This window comes from Scylla paramamosain, chromosome 26, assembly GCF_035594125.1.
Source record: "Scylla paramamosain isolate STU-SP2022 chromosome 26, ASM3559412v1, whole genome shotgun sequence".
NCBI classification, from domain to species: Eukaryota; Metazoa; Arthropoda; class Malacostraca; order Decapoda; family Portunidae; genus Scylla; species Scylla paramamosain.
In genome coordinates this window covers 18,837,013-18,862,344 of record NC_087176.1, presented here as the reverse complement: position 1 = coordinate 18,862,344, position 25,332 = coordinate 18,837,013, and the positions used below count along the sequence as shown (strand labels likewise).

At 38.9% G+C, this 25,332-nt stretch overlaps 1 protein-coding gene across 2 annotated transcripts in view; it reads right to left on the bottom strand.

The window, feature by feature from the left end:
- Positions 1 to 225: 225 nt before the first annotated feature.
- LOC135113779 (juvenile hormone esterase-like) overlaps positions 226 to 25,332 on the bottom strand; it is a 98,039-nt gene continuing 72,932 nt past the window's right edge. For both annotated transcript variants that reach the window (XM_064029360.1, XM_064029361.1), the window contains exon 12: positions 226 to 879. In XM_064029360.1, the coding sequence (XP_063885430.1) occupies positions 718 to 879 (162 nt within the window). In that variant the 3' untranslated portion in view covers positions 226 to 717. The remainder of the gene's footprint in view (positions 880 to 25,332) is intronic.

Genomic DNA, 25,332 nt, shown 5'->3' with positions numbered 1-25,332 from the left:
ATTAGATCTTAGACCGCGAATGTTGCAGAAGTTAATGAAGAAAAAAAAAGTTGAGGTGGATGACAAGACACTTAGGGTCGTTGTCAGAAAGATAGTCCGACCTGGGGACATTTGTGGTCCCCTCCCTGGATGTGGACTCCGAGGCTGGTGTAGGAGTCGCCATGATCCTGGCATTTGTTCACACGAGTATATACCGATAACTAATGAAGTAAATAAACACAACACTCTTCTCCCAGTATCATTTCATTCAAGAGTGTGAACATGGAAGAAAAGCTATCACTATACATATACAACATTTGGAGAAAACTCTAATGCTCAACTACCATACCACTATCCTATTAGTGAATCATGAAAGTCTACGTTGGCGAAAGTGGAGACACACTGCTCACAGAGCTACGAGAACAGAGTTGTGCGTTTTTTTCTACACTTCATTCAGCAACCATTTAATGTTTCATTCATATAATTAATGCACTAGGTCATGATGTATCTGTTTTTAGTAGAATTTTCTTAAGTATCTGAATGAATGGATGAATGAATACATGTAATAATTGTTTCATAAGTGCCAAAGGAGTATGAAAAACTGTTCAAGGACTGGATTTATCCAGCGGCCGCCAACTTCATAACAAATTTAACAATATTTTGGCAACGAGTTATTTATTTATTTTTTTTTTTTCATTATGCTTTTAAACAGAGACGAACTTCATTGCAGCACTTTATTCAAAGTTCATCAGTAAGTCTGTACTTCTTCACGCTCATGGGAGCAGTTGAACTTCTTGCTCCTGGTGATCTTTTAGGGGTGTCTTCCGAGATGGGAACAACCTTCTCGGGGTGGAGAATGAGGTTTTGCTTTGTGGGCAGTGTTTCCCAAAAAGCACGAACCTTAAAGAAAAAGAAAACATTAATAATTAATAACGTTACTAGTTAAAATAATAATAATAATAATAATAATAATAATAATAATAATAATAATAATAATAATAATAATAATAATAATAATAATTTTGAGGGCTTCATGAAGAGATCAATAGGGAAGAGAGGAAACGCTTGTGGATAGTAATGGATAAGGAATGAAAGATCTGGTTCCTCAGTAACAGATCGCCGTATCGTGAGTTTGCTGTGTAAGGCGCTGCTTGTTTGGTCTTCCTTTACAACTACAGCTGCAGTATGTAACACCGTACTAATACACCGTGGTGACAGGTGACCCCAACGACAGGCCTCACTGCTCGAGGGGCTAAGCGCCGGTGTGGCAGGTATGGACGGGCGGGAGCCCGGGAAGCTACCCGGCAGTAGAGTACCGATTATCTTAGGCGGGTACCCAGGACGAACCTTAGATTGTCGAATATTTTTTCACGGGTATTTATTATAATAATATTATATAACTAAGGCAAGCAGTCGGATCTAGAGTACGGATAAAAGTACCCGTGTGCGTGTTATGGTGATAACAATGGAAATAATTGAAGTGTACAAGGCAAGCAATCGGGTTTAGAGTACAAATATAGTTACCGGTGTGCGACCATTAACGAAATATGATGATAATGATTGAAATACTTCGTTCACGCCGGCAGCCCCTGGCCATTGTCCAATAACATAGGGTAGGAGATATCTGCAGGAATGTATCATACGCTAATTGGCTGATGAATAGTGATGTCACAGCCAAGGCTATATAATACTAGTGCACAGCCAACCAAACGAGACCGACAGGTACAAAGGGAAAGAAATGCCGCTCAGGATACTCCAGTGGAATGTCCGAAGCCTAAGGGGAAATCGACATCTGCTAACAAAGAAAACTTGACGTTATACTTATACATAACGTATACGTTATACAAAATTTCACTTTTTTTCTTGTCCTTTAGCCTCAAACCAGAATTTTCCAGTTATTTCCATCTAAACAAAATAGGAAAAAAGTTACTTTGATCCTAAAACTTTGCTTTTGTAGTTAGAACAATGAATTTACATTTTTGCCTTATTTCATTATAGAATGGGTTACAATTGGTTTTCATGTCAGGTAAAGACCTTTGCAAAATCTCACTTGCTTATCTAATTGCTTTTAAAATAAATTTAAAATAAGTTTAAAATTTTAAAAATAAAATAAGTTAAAATAAGTTTGAAATAAGTTAAAACAATGAAAGAAAGAATATAAAGTGTTCTAAAGATTTTTTTTTATTTTAATAAGATCATTCTTGAACTGACCAGAGCTAGCAAGAAATTTTTTTTTCATATGTAGAAGAATTTGCTTACATTTCAGAAATCTCAAATCTTTCAGAATGTCCTACTAGAGACCTTTAGAAGTTTTTAGAACATTTTAGAACATTCTGTTTAATGTAAACATTTCCAGAATTTTCCAGAATTTTCTAAAATACAATAGAAATATGTAGAAGTATCAATAATTTTCTAGAAACTTCAAGAATTTTCTAGAATGATAATATTAGGTTCAAAATATTCTAGAAAGATTGAGAACATTCTCGAACACATTCTAGAAAGACAGAATATTCTAGAGTACTGCTTGATAATATAAAACTAAGGGCTTGCAGACCACCAATCAGTTCTGCTTTCGCTGTCTGAGAAGACACATCACAAGTGCTGAAATGGCATCAAGAGGCTGCAATAATTCTCCAGATGCATTTTGCTACTTACATGGTCAATTCATCATGACAAAAACAAAGAAGTTCTCTGTGACAGCATCTGGAAAAATGTGTGAAGCTTACAAAGCATATTTTGCTGTGTCAGTTTGGGACCAAGATAAGACCTATGCACCTTGCTTGTGTGCATTATAAGAGAACACTAGAAGGTAAAATAGTTGTTAGTTTTCAAGAGTAAAATCCAATTAAGAATTAAGAATAAAAATAAAAATAAGTTTAACAGAAATTCATGCTGTTGCTCTTTTACAGAATGGCATTTTCTTTTTTTTTTTATGTAGGAGGGACACTGGCCAAGGGCAACAAAAATCCGATAAAAAAAAAAAAATGCCCACTGAAATGCCAGTCCCATAAAAACGGTCCAAAGCGGTAGTCAAAAATTGAAGGATAAGTGTCTTGAAACCTCCTTCTTGAAAGAATTCAAGTCATAGGAAGGTGGAAATACAGAAGCAGGCAGGGAGTTCCAGAGTTTACCAGAAAAAGGGATGAATGATTGAGAATACTGGTTAACTCTTGCGTTAGAGAGGTGGACAGAATAGGGATGAGAGAAAGAAGAAAGTCTTGTGCAGCGAGGCTGCGGAAGGAGGGGAGGCATGCAGTTAGCAAGATCAGAAGAGCAATTAGCATGAAAATAGCGGTAGAAGACAGCTAGAGATGCAACATTGCAGCGATGAGAGAGAGGCTAAAGACATTCAGTTACAGGAGAGGAGTTAATGAGACGAAAAGCTTTTGATTCCACCCTGTCTAGAAGAGCAGTATGAGTGGAACCCCCCCAGACATGAGAAGTATACTCCATACATGAACGGATTAGGCCCTTGTACAGAGTTATCAGCTGGGAGGAGTGAGAAAAACTGGCGGAGACGTCTCAGAACACCTAACTTCATAAAAGCTGTTTTAGCTAGAGATGAGATGTGAAGTTTCCAGTTCAGATTATAAGTAAAGGACAGACCGAGGATGTTCAGAGTAGAAGAGAGGGACAGTTGAGTGTCATTGAAGAAGAGGGGATAGTTGTCTGGAAGGTTGTGTCGAGTTGATAGATGGAGGAATTGAGTTTTTGAGGCATTGAACAATACCAAGTTTGGTCTGCCTCAATCAGAAATTTTAGAAAGATCAGAAGTCAAGCGTTCCGTGGCTTCCCTGCATGAAATGTTTACCTTCTGAAGGGTTGGACGTCTATGAAAAGACGTGGAAAAGTGCAGGGTGGTATCATCAGCGAAGGAGTGGATAGGACAAGAAGTTTGGTTTAGAAGACCATTAATGAATAATAAGAAGAGAGTGGGTGACAGGACAGAACCCTGAGGAACACCACTGTTAATAGATTTAGGAGAAGAACAGTGACCGTCTACCACAGCAGCAATAGAACGGTCAGAAAGGAAACTTGAGATGAAGTTACAGAGAGAAGGATAGAAACCATAGGAGGGTAGTTTGGAAATCAAAGCTTTGTGCCAGACTTTATCAAAAGTTTTTGATATGTCCAAGGAAACAGCAAAAGTTTCACCAAAATCTCTAAAAGAGGATGACCAAGACTCAGTAAGGAAAGCCAGAAGATCACCAGTAGAGCGGCCCTGACGGAACCCATACTGGCGATCAGATAAAAGGTTGTGAAGTGATAGATGTTTAAGAATCTTCCTGTTGAGGATAGATTTAAAAACTTTAGATAGGCAGGAAATTAAAGCAATAGGACGGTAGTTTGAGGTATTAGAATGGTCACCCTTTTAAGGAACAGGCTGAATGTAGGCAAAGTTCCAGCAAGAAGGAAAGGTAGATGTTGACAGACAGAGCTGAAAGAGTTTGACTAGGTAAGGTGCAAGCACGGAGGCACAGTTTCGGAGGACAATAGGAGGGACGCCATCAGGTCCATAAGCCTTCCGAGGGTTTAGGCCAGCAAGGGCATGGAAAACATCATTGCCAAGAATTTTAATAGGTAACGTGAAGTACTCAGAGGGTGGAGGAGAGGGAGGAACAAGCCCAGAATCGTCCAAGGTAGAGTTTTTTGCAAAGGTATGAGGGAAGAGTTCAACTTTAGAGATAGATGTGATAGCAGTGGTGCCATCTGGTTGAAATAGAGGAGGGAAAGAAGAAGAAGCAAAGTTATTGGAGATATTTTTGGCTAGATGCCACAAGTCACGAGGGGAGTTAGATCTTGAAATGTTTTGACACTTTCTGTTAATGTAGGAGTTTTTGGCTAGTTGGAGAACAGACTTGGCATGGTTCCGGGCAGAAATATAAAGTGCATGAGATTCTGGTGATAGAAGGCTTAAGTATCTTTTGTGGGCCACCTCTCTATCATGTATAGCACGAGAACAAGCTGTGTTAAACCAAGGTTTTGAAAGGTTAGGTCGAGAAAAAGAGTAAGGAATTTACGCCTCTATGCCAGACATTATCACCTCTGTTATGCGCTCAGCACACAAAGACGGGTCTCTGACACAGAAGCAGTAGTCATTCCAAGGAAAATCAGCAAAATACCTCCTCAGGTCACCCCCAACTAGCAGAGGCAAAACGCCAAAGGCACCTTCGCTTAGGGGGATCCTGAGGAGGGATTGGAGCGATAGGACAAGATACAGAGATGAGATTGTGATTGGAGGAGCCCAACGGAGAAGAAAGGGTGACAGCATAAGCAGAAGGATTAGAGGTCAGGAAAAGGTCAAGAATGTTGGGCGTATCTCCAAGACGGTCAGGAATACAAGTAGGATGTTGCACCAATTGCTCTAGGTCGTGGAGGATAGCAAAGTTGAAGGCTAGTTCACCAGGATGCTCAGTGAACTGAGAGGAAAGCCAAAGCTGGTGGTGAACATTGAAGTCTCCAAGAATGGAGATCTCTGCAAAAGGGAAGAGAGTCAGAATGTCCTCCACTTTGGAAGTTAAGTAGTCAAAGAATTTCTTATAGTCAGAGGAGTTAGGTGAGAAGTATACAGCACAGATAAATTTAGTATGAGAGTGACTCTGTAGTCGTAGCCAGATGGTGGAAAACTCAGAAGATTCAAGAGCGCGGGCACGAGAGCAGGTTAAGCCATTGTGCACATAAAGGCAACATCCAGGTTTGGATCGTAAATGAGGATAGAGAAAATAGGAGGGAACAGAAAAGGGGCTACTGTCAGTTGCCTCAGACACCTTTGTTTCAGTGAGGAAAGGAAGATGAGGTTTAGAAGAGGAGACGTGGTGTTCTACAGATTAAAATTAGATCCAAGACCGCGAATGTTGCAGAAGTTAATGAAGAAAAAGTTGAATGGGATGTCAAGATACTTAGGGTCGTTGTCAGAAGAGCAGTACGACCTGGAGACACTTGTGGTCCCCTCCCAAGATAGGGACTCCGAGGCTGGTGTAGGAGCCGCCATGATCATTTTCAATTTTTGAGTGAAGGGTGATTGTGTAATCAGGTGCTTTTAGTTTTGTGGGGAGGAAGAGAGTTGTCTTTCAAGGGTAGGCTGTGACTGCCCCCATGTATTGTGAGACAGAAAAGGAAACGTTCAGTGAGGTCACAGCTGGGTTTAATGCAGCACCCTCTGATCCAGTGCTTTAGATCTCATTGTAATGATCTTTTCGGCAACTGCCTACTGCCTCCTCTTTATATATATATATATATATATATATATATATATATATATATATATATATATATATATATATATATATATATATATATATATATATATATATATATATATATATATATATATATATATATATATATATATATATATATATATATATATATATATATATATATATATATATATATATATATATATATATATATATATATATATATATATATATATATATATATATATATATATATATATATATATATATATATATATATATATATATATATATATATATATATATATATATATATATATATATATATATATATATATATATATATATATATATATATATATATATATATATATATATATATATATATATATATATATATATGGGGACTGCGAGGCTGGTGTAGGAGTCGCCATGATAATTTTGAATTAATATATATATATATATATATATATATATATATATATATATATATATATATATATATATATATATATATATATATATATATATATATATATATATATATATATATATATATATATATATATATATATATATATATATATATATATATATATATATATATATATATATATATATATATACAGTAAAATCCTTCTCATCCGGCATTCGAGTATACGGCAGCTTCAAGTATCTGGCACATTTTTCCCCAAGCCTTAAAATCAATAAAAAATCAATGTGTACTCATAAAACCTATTAAAATTCCCGCATGAGGCATACTTTGTCCCCTCGCCACCAGAGCGCACTGCTTCGCGCCACCCGCGGCCCACTGCACTGTGTTTACTCAGTGACTCAGTCCCGCGTGTGTACTGTTTATCGCCTGACACGTTCATCATGCCTAAAGTTGTAGAAAAGAGGAAGCGTGTTGTGCTTACACTTAAGATCAGCTTAAGATCAGCTGATCTTAATGAGCAGCTGATCTGATCAGCTGCTCATTAAGATCAGCTGATCTTTGTCATGGTAAGATGCGTGAGTGTAGGGTGGTGATTGTGGACATAATTTCACTTCTATTCCATTATCCGGCAATATTCAAGTGTCCGGTATGTCAGCGGTCCCGTTGATGCCGGATAAGAGGGATTTTACTGTATATATATATATATATATATATATATATATATATATATATATATATATATATATATATATATATATATATATATATATATATATATATATATATATATATATATATATATATATATATATATATATATATATATATATATATATACATATACATATGGGGACTGCGAGGCTGGTGTAGGAGTCGCCATGATCATTTTGAATTATATATATATATATATATATATATATATATATATATATATATATATATATATATATATATATATATATATATATATATATATATATATATATATATATATATATATATATATATATATATATATATATATATATATATATATAACGCTACTGACCTTCTCGGAAGTAGCAATATTTTTACATTATTTAATGAGGATTTGTGTTAGCCTTCGGTAGCCTTGTCTCAAGCGTATAGCTTGTTTCCTTGAATCTTTTCCCAATAGACGATAAAGAAAAATGTGGCAACTAGCAAAGCTGTGACGTCATCACCCCAGCTCCCGGCCGCTATATAAGCCCCCCTCCCCCCCCGCCCAGAGGAACCTCATATCGGATCAAGGGAAGTGATGACGGACGAAGGTTTGACTGCGGTAATGGGAGGAGGTGGTCCTCGGCTAACACAAGTCCTCATTACATAATGTAAAAATATTGCTACTTCCGAGAAGGTCAGTAGCGTTATTTTTCATTAATTCAATCAGAATTGTGTTAGCCTTCGGTAGCCTTGTGATTTCAGACCCTGCCTTCGTCCAAGGTAGAAGAACATTGGGAGGTGGAGCAGTCAATGAGGGAAAAGGTGAAAGGTAAAACCAGCAGAACACATGGCTAGGTAAATACATTGTTATGAGGTTATATGTTTAATGAGAAACACAAGAAAACTTGAGGTCGATTTCTGACCAAACCTTTACAAACAATTAGGTGCAATAAGAAAATATCTTGGGGAAATCCTAGGCTGGTAACTGTACATGAGGTTCGGATGCTGTGGGGACCTTTGGTCCGTACCTCTTCCCCCCACCCTTTTTTGTTTCAAGAGGAGGTGGTGCTTCGTCCAGCGACGAAACTCGTGGGTGTTGGTCGGCAGGAGATGAGGTACTTCTGGACAAAAACAGATGCGTTGTGCCAGAAACCATTCTCCAGAATGGAACGCGGAGTTGAGTTCCTGAAGGCGGCAATGGAGTGACCAACTTTCCGGATATCGTGGCCAGCAGGACGTATGGCTTGGGGGTCTCCGATCTTAATGGCTTGCGCCAGCCAGTAGGATAAGCGGCCGGCTTTGAGAGGTTTAGAGGACTTGGGATGAATGAAGTCGAAATCCTCATGAGGAAGCGTTTGAGTGGCTGCTAGGTAATTTCTGAGAGCTGTGACTGGGCACAAGGAATGTGCGTTGCCTATCGCCGGAAAAGTGATATCCAGTGGTGTGGGATTTTGAGGGTTTTGATTTTTGAAAAGAAAACTGGGGTGTGTTGGGAGCACTGCTTTGGTGTCGGTGAGGGAAAGGCCCATCCTGACTGAGGCGGAAAGCTTGCTGGCTCTGTTGCCGGAGGCGAGAGCGGTAAGGAAGAGCGTCTTGAGGAAGAGGTTTACCGGAGAGGCCAACTCTATTTCAAAGTCCGGGGAGGAGAAGGTGTCGAGGATCCGGTGTCTGGACCATTGTGGAATTTTTTGCTTGAGTGGAGGGTTGCGTAGCAACTGGCAGCGTGCCAGTAGCGAGAAGGTGTCTGAAGAAAGGTTGATGTCGAAGGCATGAAACATAGGGAGAGTTAGTTGGGACCGGTAGTTGAGGATGGTCCGAGGGTCTAAGCGGCGGTTGTCCTCACAGTGTATGAGAAACTCCATGAGAGTTTGGGAAGAAATGGTGGTCAGCGTTGGGGGAAGCCAGCGTTTGAAGGCGTTCCAGACTGACTGCGCCTGCCGAGCGGTTGAGGTGCGGTGGGCTGTGATCAGGCGGGAGGCGACTGTGGCGCCCCATTTAGCTGAAAAAACTTCCTTAAAAAATGGAATGCGGTCCAGTTCTCGGAGGCACGAAGTCCATTTTTCGTTGGGTCCAACAGGTTCAGAGTACAGTGGTCGAGGGACCTGTTGAGGACGTATGGGAACCAGGGTTCCGCTGGGTACCACGGTAGAACTATCAGGCCGTGGTGTCTGTAGGTTTGAAGTTTGGACACGACTAGAGGAATGAGCCACTTCGGGGGGAATATGTAGATCTGGGACCACTGGTTCCAGTCCCAGGCTAGAGCATCGTGGCCCCACGCTCGGGGGAGAGGGTGGGAGGATATGAAAAGAGGTAGCTTCGAGTTCTCGCTCGTGGCCATGAGGTCGATCTCGAGGGGATCTCTGAGAAGTTGGAGCTGATGGAAGATCTTCTGTGGAAGTTCCCATTCGAGGAGTGGATGGGAAGTACGGCTGAGGGCGTTGGCCTTGGCATTGAGGAGGGTGGAAATGCGGAAGGCCTTGATCTTCAGAGAGCGAAGCTGGAGAAGGTGGACCAAGTGAGTCACCTCCTTGAGGAGGTTGGGTGATTTGCAGGATAACTTGTTGATTGCACATTGGGCTGGTGCGTTGTCTATAAAGAGATGTATCCATTGATGGGATAGGTCGAGGTGAAGGAGACAGTGGTGCACCGCTCTGACTTCGAGGAGATTGATGTGTAAGTGTTCCTCGAGGGGAGTCCAAGACCCGGAGACGGCAGCCCAGTGTGTGTGACCTCCCCATCCCGAGAGAGAGGCGTCCGTCCATAGGAGGACAGGATCTTGAGCGGAATGAAAGGGCTCGGTATTTTGAAGGAGAGGTTGCATGAGCCAAGGTAGTAGGGCCCGGCGGAGACGTGTGGGGATGGGAACCTTCCTGTCCCTGTTGGCGGGAGTGCTTAGGAGTTGAGGTTTGAGTAGAGATTGTAGGAGGTGACGGGAGCGAGGCAGAATTTGTGTCACAAAGTTGAGTGCTCCTAGGAGACGTTCCCATTCTCTGCGGGATGTGGTAGGAGTCACGGAAAACCTGTGGAGGAGGTCCCGAAGTTCTTCTTGCTTTGAGATGGGTATACCCCAAAGGCCCTGGTCGGTGATCCATCGGACACCAAGCCAATTTGGTAAGTAGGGGGAGGCAATGAGTAGTCTGCACTGGTCACAAGTGTAAAAATGTCAAGTGCAATTGTAAAGTCAACTTTTGAAATAATGCCGCAACTGCCGCATGTTCACAAGGGAGACAGAAGATAGAGACTGTCGCTTCATGTCACAACTGTCGCTTCTGTCGCAACTATCGGTTCTGTCGCATCTGTCGCAACTGTCGCTTCTGTCGCAACTGTTGCTTCTGTCGCTTCTGTCGCAACTGTCACTTCTGTCGCAACTTTCGCTTCTGTCGCTTCTGTCGCGTCTGTTGCAACTGTCGCAACTGTCGCTTCTGTCGCTTCTGTCGGAACTGTCGCTTCTGTCGCAACTGTCGCTTCTGTCGCAACTGTTGCTTCTGTCGCTTCCATCGCAACTGTCGCATCTGTCGCAACTGTCGCTTCTGTCGCAACTGTCGTTTCTGTCACTTCTGTCGCTTCTGTCGCAACTGTCGCTTCTGTCGCTTCTGTCGCAACTGTTGCTTCTGTCACAACTGTCGCTTCTGTCGCAGCTGTCGCTTCTGTCGCAACTGTCGCTTCTGTCGCAACTGTCGCTTCTGTCGCTTCTAGCGCAACTGTCATTTCTATCGCTTCTGGCGCAACTGTCGCTTCTGTCGCAACTGCTGCTTCTGTCACAACTGTCGCTTCTCTCGCAACTGCTGCTTCTGTCACAACTGTCGCTTCTGTCGCAACTGTCGCTTCTGTCGCAACTGTCGCTTCTGTCGCTTCTAGCGCAACTGTCGTTTCTGTCGCTTCTGGCGCAACTGTCGCTTCTGTCGCAACTGTCGCTTCTGTCGCAACTGTCGCTTCTGTCGCAACAGTCGCTTCTGTTGCTTCTGTCACTTCTGTTGCTTCTGTCGCTTCCAGTGCAACTGTCGCTTCTGTCGCAACTGTCGCTTCTGGCGCAACTGTCGCTTCTGGCGCAACTGTCGCTTCTGGCGCAACTGTCGCTTCTGGCGCAACTGTCGCTTTTGTCGCTTCTGTCGCGACTGTCGCTTCTGTCGCAACTATCGCTTCTGTCGCAACTGTCGCTTCTGTCGCATCTGTTGCAACTGTCGCTTCTGTTGCTTCTGTCGCATCTGTCGCTTCTGTCGCATCTGTCGCTACTGTTGCATCTGTCACTTCTGTCACAACTGTCGCATCTGATGCAACTGTCTGTAGCATCTGTCGCTTCTGTCACAACTGTCGCTTCTGTCGCACATGTCGCACCTGGCGAACATAGCGGAATACAAGTAGCCGTCACAACTGTCGCATCTGCACAGTTGTCGCAACTAAGATGAACATGCGGCAAGAAGAAGTGGCAAAAAAGAAGCGTCAAGAACTAACCAGAGTGGAGAAAACCCAGTAAATGGGCATAAAGATGAGAAGGGCTAACACTGCGCACAGGAGGAGTAGTGTGTACGAGAGCTTGAGACGATATGATGTTCCTCTGCGCGGGGGGTGGGGGGGGGCCGGCTTATATAGCGGCCGGGAGCTGGGGTGATGACGTCACAGCTTTGCTAGTTGCCACATTTTTCTTTATCGTCTATTGGGAAAAGATTCAAGGAAACAAGCTATACGCTTGAGACAAGGCTACCGAAGGCTAACACAAGTCTGATTGAAATAATGAAAAAAAATATATATATATATATATATATATATATATATATATATATATATATATATATATATATATATATATATATATATATATATATATATATATATATATATATATATATATATATATATATATATATATATATATATATATATATATATATATATATATATAAATATATAATGCTCGTCGCTCTGGAAGGGTTTTAGTTTTTTTTTTCTTCTGTCATATAGCAAAAAAGAAAAAAAAAATGAAACGTATCAGAAAAAAGGATGAAACAAGAATGAAGAAGGAAGTGAGGAATAAGATGATAAACACGAAGGGAGGTACCAAGAAGCTATCACCATCCTGATAGATAAGAGATGAGACGTGGCTATCAAGGAGAACAAGATGCTGTGAGTCATTACAAAACTAATAGAGCCGGAGATTAGCAGCAGATTACAAGAAGAGATACCCAGGTGGCTATCACTAAATTACTAGTATACGAGGGAAACAGAGGTCACCGGAAGCAAATGACGTGGACAACACGGACAGCCGGCATACCATAGGATACGCTGCCTCCTTGTTCCTGATTAGAAAATGCGATTACCCAAATTACTTGAAAATGAACATTATTGAAAGTTAAGGGAAAATAAACAGTATGATTAAAGTATGGGAAGATAAATATAGTTTCTTGAAAATGGACCTTACGGAAGGTATAAGAAAATTAACCGTATGATCAAAGTATGAGAAAATAAATAAAGTTACTCGAAAATTAACCTTATTGAAAGTTATGGAAAAATAAACCTTATGATCGAAGTACTGGAAAAAAGAAATTTTATAGCAACGGAAGCCTTGATGGGGCAAAAGGTCGCTCTAACACCACGTGTATATTATGAGCTGTAGGAGACGGGACTAGGGAGAAGCAGATAGAGAGATAAGCTAGACAGAGCTGTCAGACCAAAGAGGGTCAAGATGGGCAAGCCGCCTGACACAGTACCAAAGTAAAACAAGACAGCTGTAATGCAATCAGAGTAAAATGTTGGTGTTATATACTGACAGAGAGACAGAGAGAGAGAGAGAGAGAGAGAGAGAGAGAGAGAGAGAGAGAGAGAGAGAGAGAGAGAGAGAGAGAGAGAGAGATTGGGTATATGTAGGATGCGTTTCCTTATTGAATATTTGTTGCGAGGTCCGTGTAGGATGTGATTTATTATTTGAATCGTTAGTGTAATGTGAAGTGTTCGAGATATTTAATAGAATTTATCTGAAGAAAGATGAAACAATTTTCTTAGTTTTTTGTTGTTGCCGGAAGTCGTATATGATCGTCTGAATGTAAATATATGTAAATAATACAAATTAAATAACATTTACAAAAACTTTAAGACGTCCCCTTGAACCTACAAAAGCCAGTTTTAAAGATTAGGGATGCAGCATGATCGTACAATATAGAACCACAATACTGGTGGCAGCCGTGGGATTTATATTGCAACGGATAATGTTGCAAATATAATATTGCATAGGTTGCTATTACAAAGATAGATATGAGACTAATATTGGAAAATTTATGATATTGCAAGAATAGGATGTTGCAAATGTGATAGTTATAATGATTTGTTGCAATGGATGTTGTAATTATTTTTTGTTCAGTCGCTTGCGAAATTTGGTGTTATACCCAAATGATTAGTGAGAAATTTTGGTCACAACAGAAAAGAAAGAAAAGGATAAAATCAGTTAAGTTATTCATTCTGCGTCTGTGTTGACCGCAAATTGTCGCCATACATGCTCTCACTCCCATACATTTCATGGTTACCTTTCTTGACTGCTTAAACTGTCTTCCTTTTATTAAAAGCGTATTGAAATATGTTAGATGAGTTGTATTGCTTGTGTGATAAGGGAATTATGGCCTCTTGTAATGGTCATCAGTTACTTGTTTTACCAGCGGCATACAAACAAATGGGGAGGAGCAACACACAGGGAAACACACGTATCAAGAAAATAAAAATACTCGTACGCAGCGTGTCATAGGTGTTGTCATCATAATTGGTATAAAAATGGGAATATTGTTGACTTCTAGACGGTGATATATTAGTAGTTACTCGTAGATTCAGTCACAGCAGGGAGCACAGATGCTAGAGAGTTGTATAGAAGATGGTAAGGACAATATTTCATTATAAAACATCTAACCCTACAAATGGCAGATTCTGTTGGACACCGAAAAATTTAGTTGTTCAGAGACGTAAAGGAAAGTATTTATTAAGCTGAAATTGTCGATATACATGAGAGGAACATTTTTACAGAAAGAAGCAAGTGCGAGAAAGCGATAAATTTAATGGAGGAAACATACGAGCCAAAAAATGAACGATGTATTTGTAGTTTTGATACAGAAGCGAGCGACTGATATAATGTTGAAAATTCCTGAAGGGTGATACAAGAGTTGTCCTCACAGCTGATGTAAGCACTTGATTTGGAGAAATTGATGGTATATGAAAATTACCGTTGCCTGATATTTAGAAAATCGATAGTGGCAACGTTTAGTGATAAATCCAATGCAATGCAATGTGTTTAACGAGTTTTGTTCAAACCCAGGATAAACGTGGAAGCGTATGTGTGTTGTCCAGGCCTAAATAAGGCATAAATAGACTGAGTTGATTGGAAGACTGGAAATAAAAGCAAAAGTTTGGAGTGAGGGCAGAAGAAATTTTTCAGTCAAGCACTAAGAAAGCGCTCAGCCATGTAGTATAAAGCATAAGGGGGATAATTAGGATACTGAGAACACTGTAAAGTACTGTCAGACGTCATCGAGTCAGGTAACACTATTGGAATAGTGCTAGCTCATGCAACTGAAGGATTGTTGGCTAGACCCTGACTCACGGTGACGAGATGCAAGTCTGATGAGGAGATAGTTGAAGTTACCACTACAGCTTCTAATTGTGTTATTAGATAAAATACAAAATTGTAGATAATTTGAGTAAAGAGAAGAATTTTAGGATACGGTAAGAAAAAAAAAAATATATATATATATATATATATATATATATATATATATATATATATATATATATATATATATATATATATATATATATATATATATATATATATATATATATATATTATGGAAGAATAAATACATGTTAATCATATGAAATCATGACTGTATATTCACAAAAAGTAGCAAACAAAAAGTGAATGTACTGAAAAACGATAACAACCTGATCTGCTTTCCTGCAAAGTACAATGATATGTGATAAAAAATATTAGATGATATCACGAGGGGAGGAGTAGGCTTTTAAAATAGTAAAGAGATAATGTTGAAGACGTTTTAAAAGCGTGAGTTCGTAGTGTGAAAATTAGATGCCATAAATAGTGAGAATTGTCTATCTTAGAGTAGTTGAGAGTGGGCACTGGAACAACTTTTGCAACTTATGTAACTCGAAATGAATAGACAGTAAATTTGGAGATAATGACTTGAGGAGGATTATGAGGATTATGGAAGGATAAGTGGTTAGAATTGAAACCAAAAGTGTTTTACATAATATATAATGCAAGTGCATAATGCTGAAAGAGGCTAGTGCACCACTGAAAAAGCACTGTCCTTCCTTGCTGTTAATAACAATTTCAATAAATAGAATGCTGTGTTGGGTAACAAGTTTTTACGAAACTAGAGACTCCTGTAGTGGGTACTGTCTACATTTAGATGGTAAATGTAGCACATCAAAATGACATTGATGGCTGAAGCTAACAAAAAATACATGATATTATAGTGCGGATATCATATGTGGATGAGCATAAATAATGGAATATGATGGAAAAATTTGTCATGAAAACCAGAGGAAAAATATAGACTGATGGATGATATATATGAAAGAAGGTTATTGAAAATATAGATTGATGCATGATATATAAGGAAAAAAGGCTATTGAAAATATAGATTGATGTATGGTAGAAATGAAAAAGGTTATTGAGAAATATGGATTGATGCATAAAGAAATAGTGAGATGAATATACTGGAAATTGTGAGTGTATGAAAATGTACAATAATACATGAAAATATAGTGAATGAATATATATTGTAAAATGAGTATATTGAGAATGTAGATTGATGCATAGAGATAGAGTAAATTAGTATGTAGTGAAATGAGTATATTAAGAATATAGATTGATGTATGAAAATATAGAAAAACGAGTATATAGTGAAATGATTATAATGAGAATGTAGATTGATGTATATAGATATAGTGAAATGAGTATATTGAGAATATAGACTGATGCATGAAGATATAGTGCAGTGGTTCTCAAACTTTTTCATGAGCGACCCTATTTGGAACATTTCATTCCTTCGCGACCCAGAGTAAAGTAAAGAGAAAGAAGATGTACAATGATATATACACTTTATTTTGGAAAAAAAAATAATAATGTGTACCGCTTTTCATTCACAAAACTAAACTAGTGGGATCCATGGCACTGTTTTTCCTTTTCACAAAACTAAATTAATATAATCTATAGCACTGCTTTTCATCCACAAAACTAAATTAATAGAATCCGTGGCACTGCTTTTAATTCACAAAACTAAATTAATAGAATCCATGGCACTGCTTTTAATTCACAAAACTAAATTAATGGGATCCATGGTGCTGCTTCTCGTTTACCAGTTTGTCAAATCGTGGAATCATTGTAGTAAGGCTGCATCTCACATCATGCTCGGGGTTAAGCTTGTTCCTGGGCCCCACCATTACGTGGGGCCCAGGAGGAGGGAGGTGGGGGGAAGATGAACATACATAACAAAAGTAATTTGTGGTTAAAGAAGAATAATTCAATTAAGTAAATGAAATACACTGAAACACTGAAAGCATGATAATGTTCCTGTGTCCCTGCGACCCATCAAAATTTATCTCGCGACCCATAGTTTGAGAACCACTGAATTATAGTGAGGATATAGATGATATAGATGTATATATGAGGATATAGATTGATGTATAAAGATATAGTGAAATGAATATATAGTAAAATGAGTATATTGAGAATATAGATTGACGTACGAAGATATAGTAAAACGAGTATATAGTGAAATGAATGTACTGAGAATATAGATTGATATATTAAGATATAGTGAAATATGTATATTGAGAATATAGATTGATGTATAAAGATATAGTGAAATGAGTATGCTGAGAATATAGATTGATGTATAAAGATATAGTGAAATGAATATATATATATATATATATATAGAGAGAGAGAGAGAGAGAGAGAGAGAGAGAGAGAGAGAGAGAGAGAGAGAGAGAGAGAGAGAGAGAGAGAGAGAGAGAGAGAGAAGTAAAATGAGTATATTGAGAATATAGATTGATGCATGTAGATATAGTGAAATCAGTAAGTTGAGATTATAGATCGATGCATGAAGCAATAATGAAATGAGTATCTGTATCAGTGTATTATATGTATATTCATCACTTCATATATCCATCCCACATGCGATGTGTTCATATATTCATCCCACGTGTGCCCATGGCTAGCCATTCTGTTCTATTTTTAACCTTTCCCCTCCTTTTCTATCTCCCAAGGGAACTCACACGTTCCTTCCAGTCCTTAGGGAAAATACCTGCCTTCGCTCTCAGTCTTTCCTTCCTGGTCATTGGCTCTATAACGAACTCTATTATTGGCTCTTTTACCTCATTTTCTGACATTTCATTGGTCATTATCCATCACAAAAGTTGTATTCGTGATCCACTTCTCTGAGATAAATATAGCCTGCATGCGTAGCTAGTCTTCAGTTCCTCCCATTTCCACCTCAGTTCCGCTCAGTTCCAGCTCAATTCCACTCAGCTCTAGTTACGAGCAATCAGTCTCGGTCGCTCATTCAGTTCCCGTCCGAGTCACAGTCAATTTTTAGAGACGCTGCTCAGTCATCATTACAAGCAGCAGTTCATATCACTTCAGAGAAAGGACGATCATTCGTTACGTATATATGTCTCGTCTTGTATCAAGTGTGTACATTCTCTATTATTAAATCAAGAACTCTCATCATTCGTGTTTTACTCGCACACATCGACAATATCATCTTACTACCCACGACCTCCACGCTACCAACAATACCAAGCTCACTACCGGTCCTCCACGCTACCAATACACCAAGCTCTTCATCTGATCTAGCAGTGGCAAGTATCATCAAATGGGCAAGTATATCATCTAAACCGGGAATAGTAGTGGAGAGGTAACACTGTCTTGATACATATCTTGATAACTTTGAGTATATTGAAATATAGTTTGATGCATGAAGAAATGGTGAAATGAGAATATTAATAATTGTAAGTATATTAAAACATAGATTGATGTGCGAAGATATAGTGAAATAAGTATATTGTTAATTGTGAATATACTGAAATAAATATATTGATGCATGAAGAAATATTGATAATTATGAGTATTGTATGTTGAAATATAGAGTGATGCATGAAGAAATATTGAAATGTATACACTAGTAACTGTGAGTATATTGAAATAGTGAAAAAAGAGTACAATGAGTATATTAGTAATTGTGAGTACGCTGATGCATGAAGCAGTGAAGGGAGTATATTGGTAATTGTAAGTAAGCTGAAATATAAACTGATGCATGAAGCAGTGAAGGGAGTATATTGGTAATTGTGTGAATAGTGAAATATCGATCAATGCATGAAAACATGATGAAATGAGTAGAGTGGATAATATTGAAATGAGAGCACAAAAAGAAATATATAAATGATTGGTTGAAGAATATATATATATATATATATATATATATATATATATATATATATATATATATAATAGACACCTGCCGAAACGATAATTACTCCCAGTGAGGTCTAAAGCACTGTTCAGGGGGTGATGTGAACTTATCATTAACCCCAGCTGTGGCCTCACTGAACGTTTCCCTTTGTGTCTAACAACACAAAGGGGCAGTCACAGCCTGCCCTCTGAAGACAACTCTCTTCCTCCACACAAAACTACAAGCACCTAATAACACACACACTCTTCACTCAAAAAATTTCAAAATTATCATGGCGACTCCTACACCAGCCTCGGTGTCAGAGACCCGTTTTTGTGTGCTGAGCGCATAACAGGTGATAGTGTCTGGCATGGAGGCGTATATTCCTCGCTCTTTTTCTCGACCTAAACCTTCCAAACCTTGGTTTAACACAGCTTGTTCTCATGCTATACATGATAGAGAGGTGGCCCACAAAAGGTACTTAAGCCTTCAATCACCAGAATATCATGCACTTTATATTTCTGCCCGGAACCATGCCAAGTCTGTTCTCCAACTAGCCAAAAACTCCTTCATTAACAGAAAATGTCAAAACCTTTCAAGATCTAACTCCCCTCGTGACTTCTGGCATCTAGCCAAAAATATCTCCAATAACTTTGCTTCTTCTTCTTTCCCTCCTTTATTTCAACCAGATGGCACCACTGCTATCACATCTATTTCTAAAGCTGAACTCTTCGCTCAAACCTTTGCAAAAAACTCTACCTTGGACGATTCTGGGCTTGTTCCTCCCTCTCCTCCACCCTCTGACTACTTCATGCTACCTATTAAGATTCTTCGCAATGATGTTTTCCATGCCCTTCCTGGCCTAAACCCTCGGAAGGCTTATGGACCTGATGGGGTCCCTCCTATTGTTCTCCGAAACTGTGCCTCCGTGCTTGCACCTTACCTAGTCAAACTCTTTCAGCTCTGTCTGTCAACATCTACTTTTCCTTCTTGCTGGAACTTTGCCTACATTCAGCCTGTTCCTAAAAAGGGTGACCGTTCTAATCACTCAAACTACCGTCCTATTGCTTTAATTTCCTGCCTATCTAAAGTTTTTGAATCTATCCTCAATAGGAAGATTCTTAAACATCTATCATTTCACAACCTTCTATCTGATCGCCAGTATGGGTTCCGTCAAGGCCGCTCTACTGGTGATCTGGCTTTCCTTACTGAGTCTTGGTCATCCTCTTTTAGAGAGTTTGGTGAAACTTTTGCTGTTGCCTTGGATATATCAAAAGCTTTTGATAGAGTCTGGCACAAAGCTTTGATTTCCAAACTACCCTCCTATGGCTTCTATCCTTCTCTCTGTAATTTCATTTGAAGTTTCCTTTCTGACCGTTCTATTGCAGCTGTGGTAGACGATCACTGTTCTTCTCATAAATCTATTAACAGTGGTGTTCCTCAGGATTATGTCCTGTCACCCACTCTGTTCTTATTATTCATTAATGATCTTCTAAACCAAACTTCTTGTACTATCCACTCCTACGCTGATGATACCACCCTGCACTTTTCCACGTCTTTTCATAGACGTCCAACCCTTCAGGAGGTAAACATTTCACGCAGGGAAGCCACAGAACGCTTGACTTCTGATCTTTCTAATATTTCTGATTGGGGCAGAGCAAACTTGGTATTGTTCAGTGCCTCAAAAAACTCAATTCCTCCATCTATCAACTCGACATCTATCAACTCTTCTACAATGAACATCCTCGGTCTGTCCTTTACTTATAATCTGAACTGGAAACTTCACATCTCATCTCTAGCTAAAACAGCTTCTATGAAATTAGGCGTTCTGAGACGTCTCCGCCAGTTTTTCTCATCCCCCCAGCTACTAACTCTGTACAAGGGCCTTATCCGTCCATGTATGGAGTATGCTTCACATGTCTAGGGGTGTTCAACTCATAGTGATCTTCTAGACAGGGTGGAATCAAAAGCTTTTTGTTTCATCAACTCCTATCCTCTAACTGACTGTCTTCAGCCTCTCTCTCATCGCCGCAATGTTGCATCTCTAGCTGTCTTCTACCGCTATTTTCATGCTAACTGCTCTTCTGATTTTGCTAACTGCATGCCTCCCCTCCTCCCGCGGCCTCGCTGCACAAGACTTTCTTCTCTCTCTCGCCCCTATTCTGTCCACCTCTCTAACGCAAGAGTTAACCAGTATTCTCAATCATTCATCCCTTTGGTAAACTCTGGAACTCCTTGCCTGCTTCTGTATTTCCACCTTCCTATGACTTGAAGAGGAGGTCTTTAATTTTTGACTACCGCTTTGGATCCTTTTATGGGACTGGCATTTGAGTGGCCATTTTTTTTTTTTATTGGATTTTTGTTACCCTTGGCCAGTGTCCCTCCTACATAAAAAAAAAAGTTTACTGAATCATATTTTGAAACAAATGAAATTATTATGCGTTAGAGAAATGTGTAAGACAGATTGATGAAGATATAATGAAACTGCTATCAAAAAATAATCGATATATAGAACTGAAGCTGAAAATGTGAGAATAAAGAATATAAAATATTAAAGAGTTTAATTATGATAATCAAATATGAAGTAGGTAAAAACTGCATATGTGCCTTACTGAAGTGATTAAATTAATGGTGAGTATGCAGAAGTTGAATTAGATGAAGATGAATGTTGGAAAATATATAGTGCATTATATAGTCCTCGAAACTGACGCATTAGATTATGATAGATGATCTTGTATACGCTCAGCTTGTACCTAGCGAACTTGCACACTTACTGCTGGCCTAAGGGCATGACAGTGTATGTGTTACTCTATCTAGGTGTCAATTTTTGTTCAGGGAGGAAAGGAGAAAGAGGAAAGGATATTTTTGCAAATCCTGTCTGGGGATTAGTCGATTCAGAAGGATGGGGAACGTCCCAGATGCTTCGTTTCGACAAGTACCCAGCTTGAGCGTATACATACACAAGGATTTGTAATTATGTAGAAGTGGGCCAGCAAAGAACAAAGAAAAAGATACGTTGTAATCACGAAGAAAATAAAATGTTAAAGCCACAAGGAAAAATTAAAGCCACAAAGAAAAAGAAAATATTAAAGTAAAAAAGAAAAGAAAACATTAAGGCCACAAAGAAAATAAAACATTGAAGCCACAAAGAAGAATCGATTCAAAATGCAAAAGAAAATTTGATTGCATGCCACATGATGATTATTCGATATGTGCTTGCTATATGATTATTCGATATGTGCTTGCTATATGATTATTATTATTATTATTATTATTATTATTATTATTATTATTATTATTATTATTATTATTATTATTGTTTTTGTTATTATATGATTATTAAGTTGAAAAACGTAAAAACGTGTTTCAGGAAAATTTGTGAGTAAATATAAATACTGGATATTGATGGGAATACGAAAAGTAAAATTTTGAGCTGCAAGGAGGTAAATAAGTCAAGAGTGTAGTGACTTTAATGGAGGAATGCAAAGATATTAGAGACGTACCAGAGTAAGAATGTCACAAATATTATGTGACACAGAAAGCTGAAAAATGCTAGAATACATATATTAGTTTAGTTGTGTGTCATCAAGGAAGACATTGACACTGCAATTGGTAGTAGGGGAACCGAGATGTTGCAATACACGTATACATGACACACTGTAATGTGAATAATGTAGAAGTATAACGATTCACGTAAAAAAATAAATAAAATAAATAAAATAAAATAAGTGTATCTTCAACATTTAAGTAGTGAAAGTGTCTATAATAGATGTTATATTGCTTGGTAGCTAAGGATGAACAGACAACGATCAGTGGTGCAGTGTGAAGATAAGGCGTGTTATCACAAGGTATATGAAACACTGCTTACATATTAGATACATATGTATAAAGAACTAACACCACTACGCAGATAAATGAGTTACAGAAAAGCTTTAAGGTGAAACAAGGGAAACTAAATTGCTGAACAACATTACGGATAGCGATACAGAAGATAATTCACTGAAGATGATCATGATGAGAAAAATTATTAGTCCGACGACAAAATGAACATATTTCAAAGAGTTATATTCACCTAATTTTGAGCAAGATGTGATGATCAGTCATGAAGAAGACTTCAGGTCTAAACGAAAGTACGCAGCTCATGGTGTTCCCTTATGAAATTGTTAGCTTTACCTTAAGGTGATTACTTCCCTGACATACAATGACTGAGCGTGATACCTGAATCCAAATGGATGATGAGTGGAAAATGTTGCACCTTGTATATGAAGACGATATGAGCCCATGATAAAAAAAAAAAATAGAAATGGCACGGTATAGATAGTCTTGGTCAAGTATAGACCAATTTCATGTCAAGTTAAATAGAGTGTAGTTTCCTTATAACAAAGAGCTAAGAACCATATTGTAACATAACGGCTTTGAAACATATAATCAAAATTATCAGAGACTGAAAAGAAAATTACTCAATTGAAGAAAAGAAAAAGAAAAAAAACATTGGACAGCGCAAACTCAGATCAATTCATTCCTTTTTTTTTTTTTTTATGTAGGAAGGACACTGGCCAAGGGCAACAAAAATATAATAAAAAAAAATGCCCACTGAAATGCCAGTCCCATAAAAGGGTCAAAGCAGTGGTCAAAAATTGGTGGATAAGTGTCTTGAAACCTCCCTCTTGAAGGAATTCAAGTCATAGGAAGGTGGAAATACAGAAGAAGGCAGGGAGTTCCAGAGTTTACCAGAGAAAGGGATGAATGATTGAGAATACTGGTTAACTCTTGCGTTAGAGAGGTGGACAGAATAGGGGTGAGAGAAAGAAGAAAGTCTTGTGCAGCGAGGCCGCGGAAGGAGGGGAGGCATGCAGTTAGCAAGATCAGAAGAGCAGTTGGCATGAAAATAGCGGTAGAAGACAGCTAGATATGCAACATTGCGGCGGTGAGAGAGGGGCTGAAGACAGTCAGTTAGAGGAGAGGAGTTGATGAGACGAAAAGCTTTTGATTCCACCCTGTCTAGAAGAGCAGTATGAGTGGAACCCCCCAGACATGTGAAGCATACTCCATACATGGACGGATAAGGCCCTTGTACAGAGTTAGCAGCTGGGGGGGTGAGAAAAACTGGCGGAGACGTCTCAGAACACCTAACTTCATAGAAGCTGTTTTAGCTAGAGATGAGATGTGAAGTTTCCAGTTCAGATTATAAGTAAAGGACAGACCGAGGATGTTCAGTGTAGAAGAGGGGGACAGTTGAGTGTCATTGAAGAAGAGGGGATAGTTGTCTGGAAAGTTGTGTCGAGTTGATAGATGGAGGAATTGAGTTTTTGAGGCATTGAACAATACCAAGTTTGCTCTGCCCCAATCAGAAATTTTAGAAAGATCAGAAGTCAGGCGTTCTGTGGCTTCCCTGCGTGATATGTTTACCTCCTGAAGGGTTGGACGTCTATGAAAAGACGTGGAAAAGTGCAGGGTGGTATCATCAGCATAGGAGTGGATAGGACAAGAAGTTTGGTTTAGAAGATCATTAATGAATAATAAGAAGAGAGTAGGTGACAGGACAGAACCCTGAGGAACACCACTGTTAATAGATTTAGGAGAAGAACAGTGACCGTCTACCACAGCAGCAATAGAACGGTCAGAAAGGAAACTTGAGACGAAGTTACAGAGAGAAGGATAGAAACCATAGGAGGGTAGTTTGGAAATCAAAGCTTTGTGCCAGACTCTATCAAAGGCTTTTGATATGTCCAAGGCAACAGCAAAAGTTTCACCAAAGTCTCTAAAAGAGGATGACCAAGACTCAGTAAGGAAAGCCAGAAGATCACCAGTAGAGCGGCCTTGACGGAACCCATACTGGCGATCAGATAGAAGGTTGTGAAGTGATAGATGTTTAAGAATCTTCCTGTTGAGGATAGATTCAAAAACTTTAGATAAGCAGGAAATTAAAGCAATAGGACGGTAGTTTGAGGGATTAGAGCGATCACCCTTTTTAGGAACAGGTTGAATGTAGGCAAACTTCCAGCAAGAAGGAAAGGTAGATGTTGACAGACAGAGCTGAAAGAGTTTGACTAGGCAAGGTGCAAGCACGGAGGCACAGTTTCGGAGAACAATAGGAGGGACCCCATCAGGTCCATAAGCCTTCCAAGGGTTTAGACCAGCGAGGGCATGGAAAACATCATTACGAAGAATTTTAATAGGTGGCATGAAGTAGTCAGAGGGTGGAGGAGAGGAAGGAACAAGCCCAGAATCGTCGAAGGTAGAGTTTTTAGCAAAGGTTTGAGCAAAGAGTTCAGCTTTAGAAATAGATGTGATAGCAGTGGTGCCATCTGGTTGAAGTAGAGGAGGGAAAGAAGAAGAAGCAAAGTTATTGGAGATATTTTTGGCTAGATGCCAGAAAGCACGAGGGGAGTTAGATCTTGAAAGGTTTTGACATTTTCTGTTAATGAAGGAGTTTTTGGCTAGTTGGAGAACAGACTTGGCATGGTTCCGGGCAGAAATATAAAGTGCATGAGATTCTGGTGATGGAAGGCTTAAGTACCTTTTGTGGGCCACCTCTCTATCATGTATAGCACGAGAACAAGCTGTGTTAAACCAAGGTTTAGAA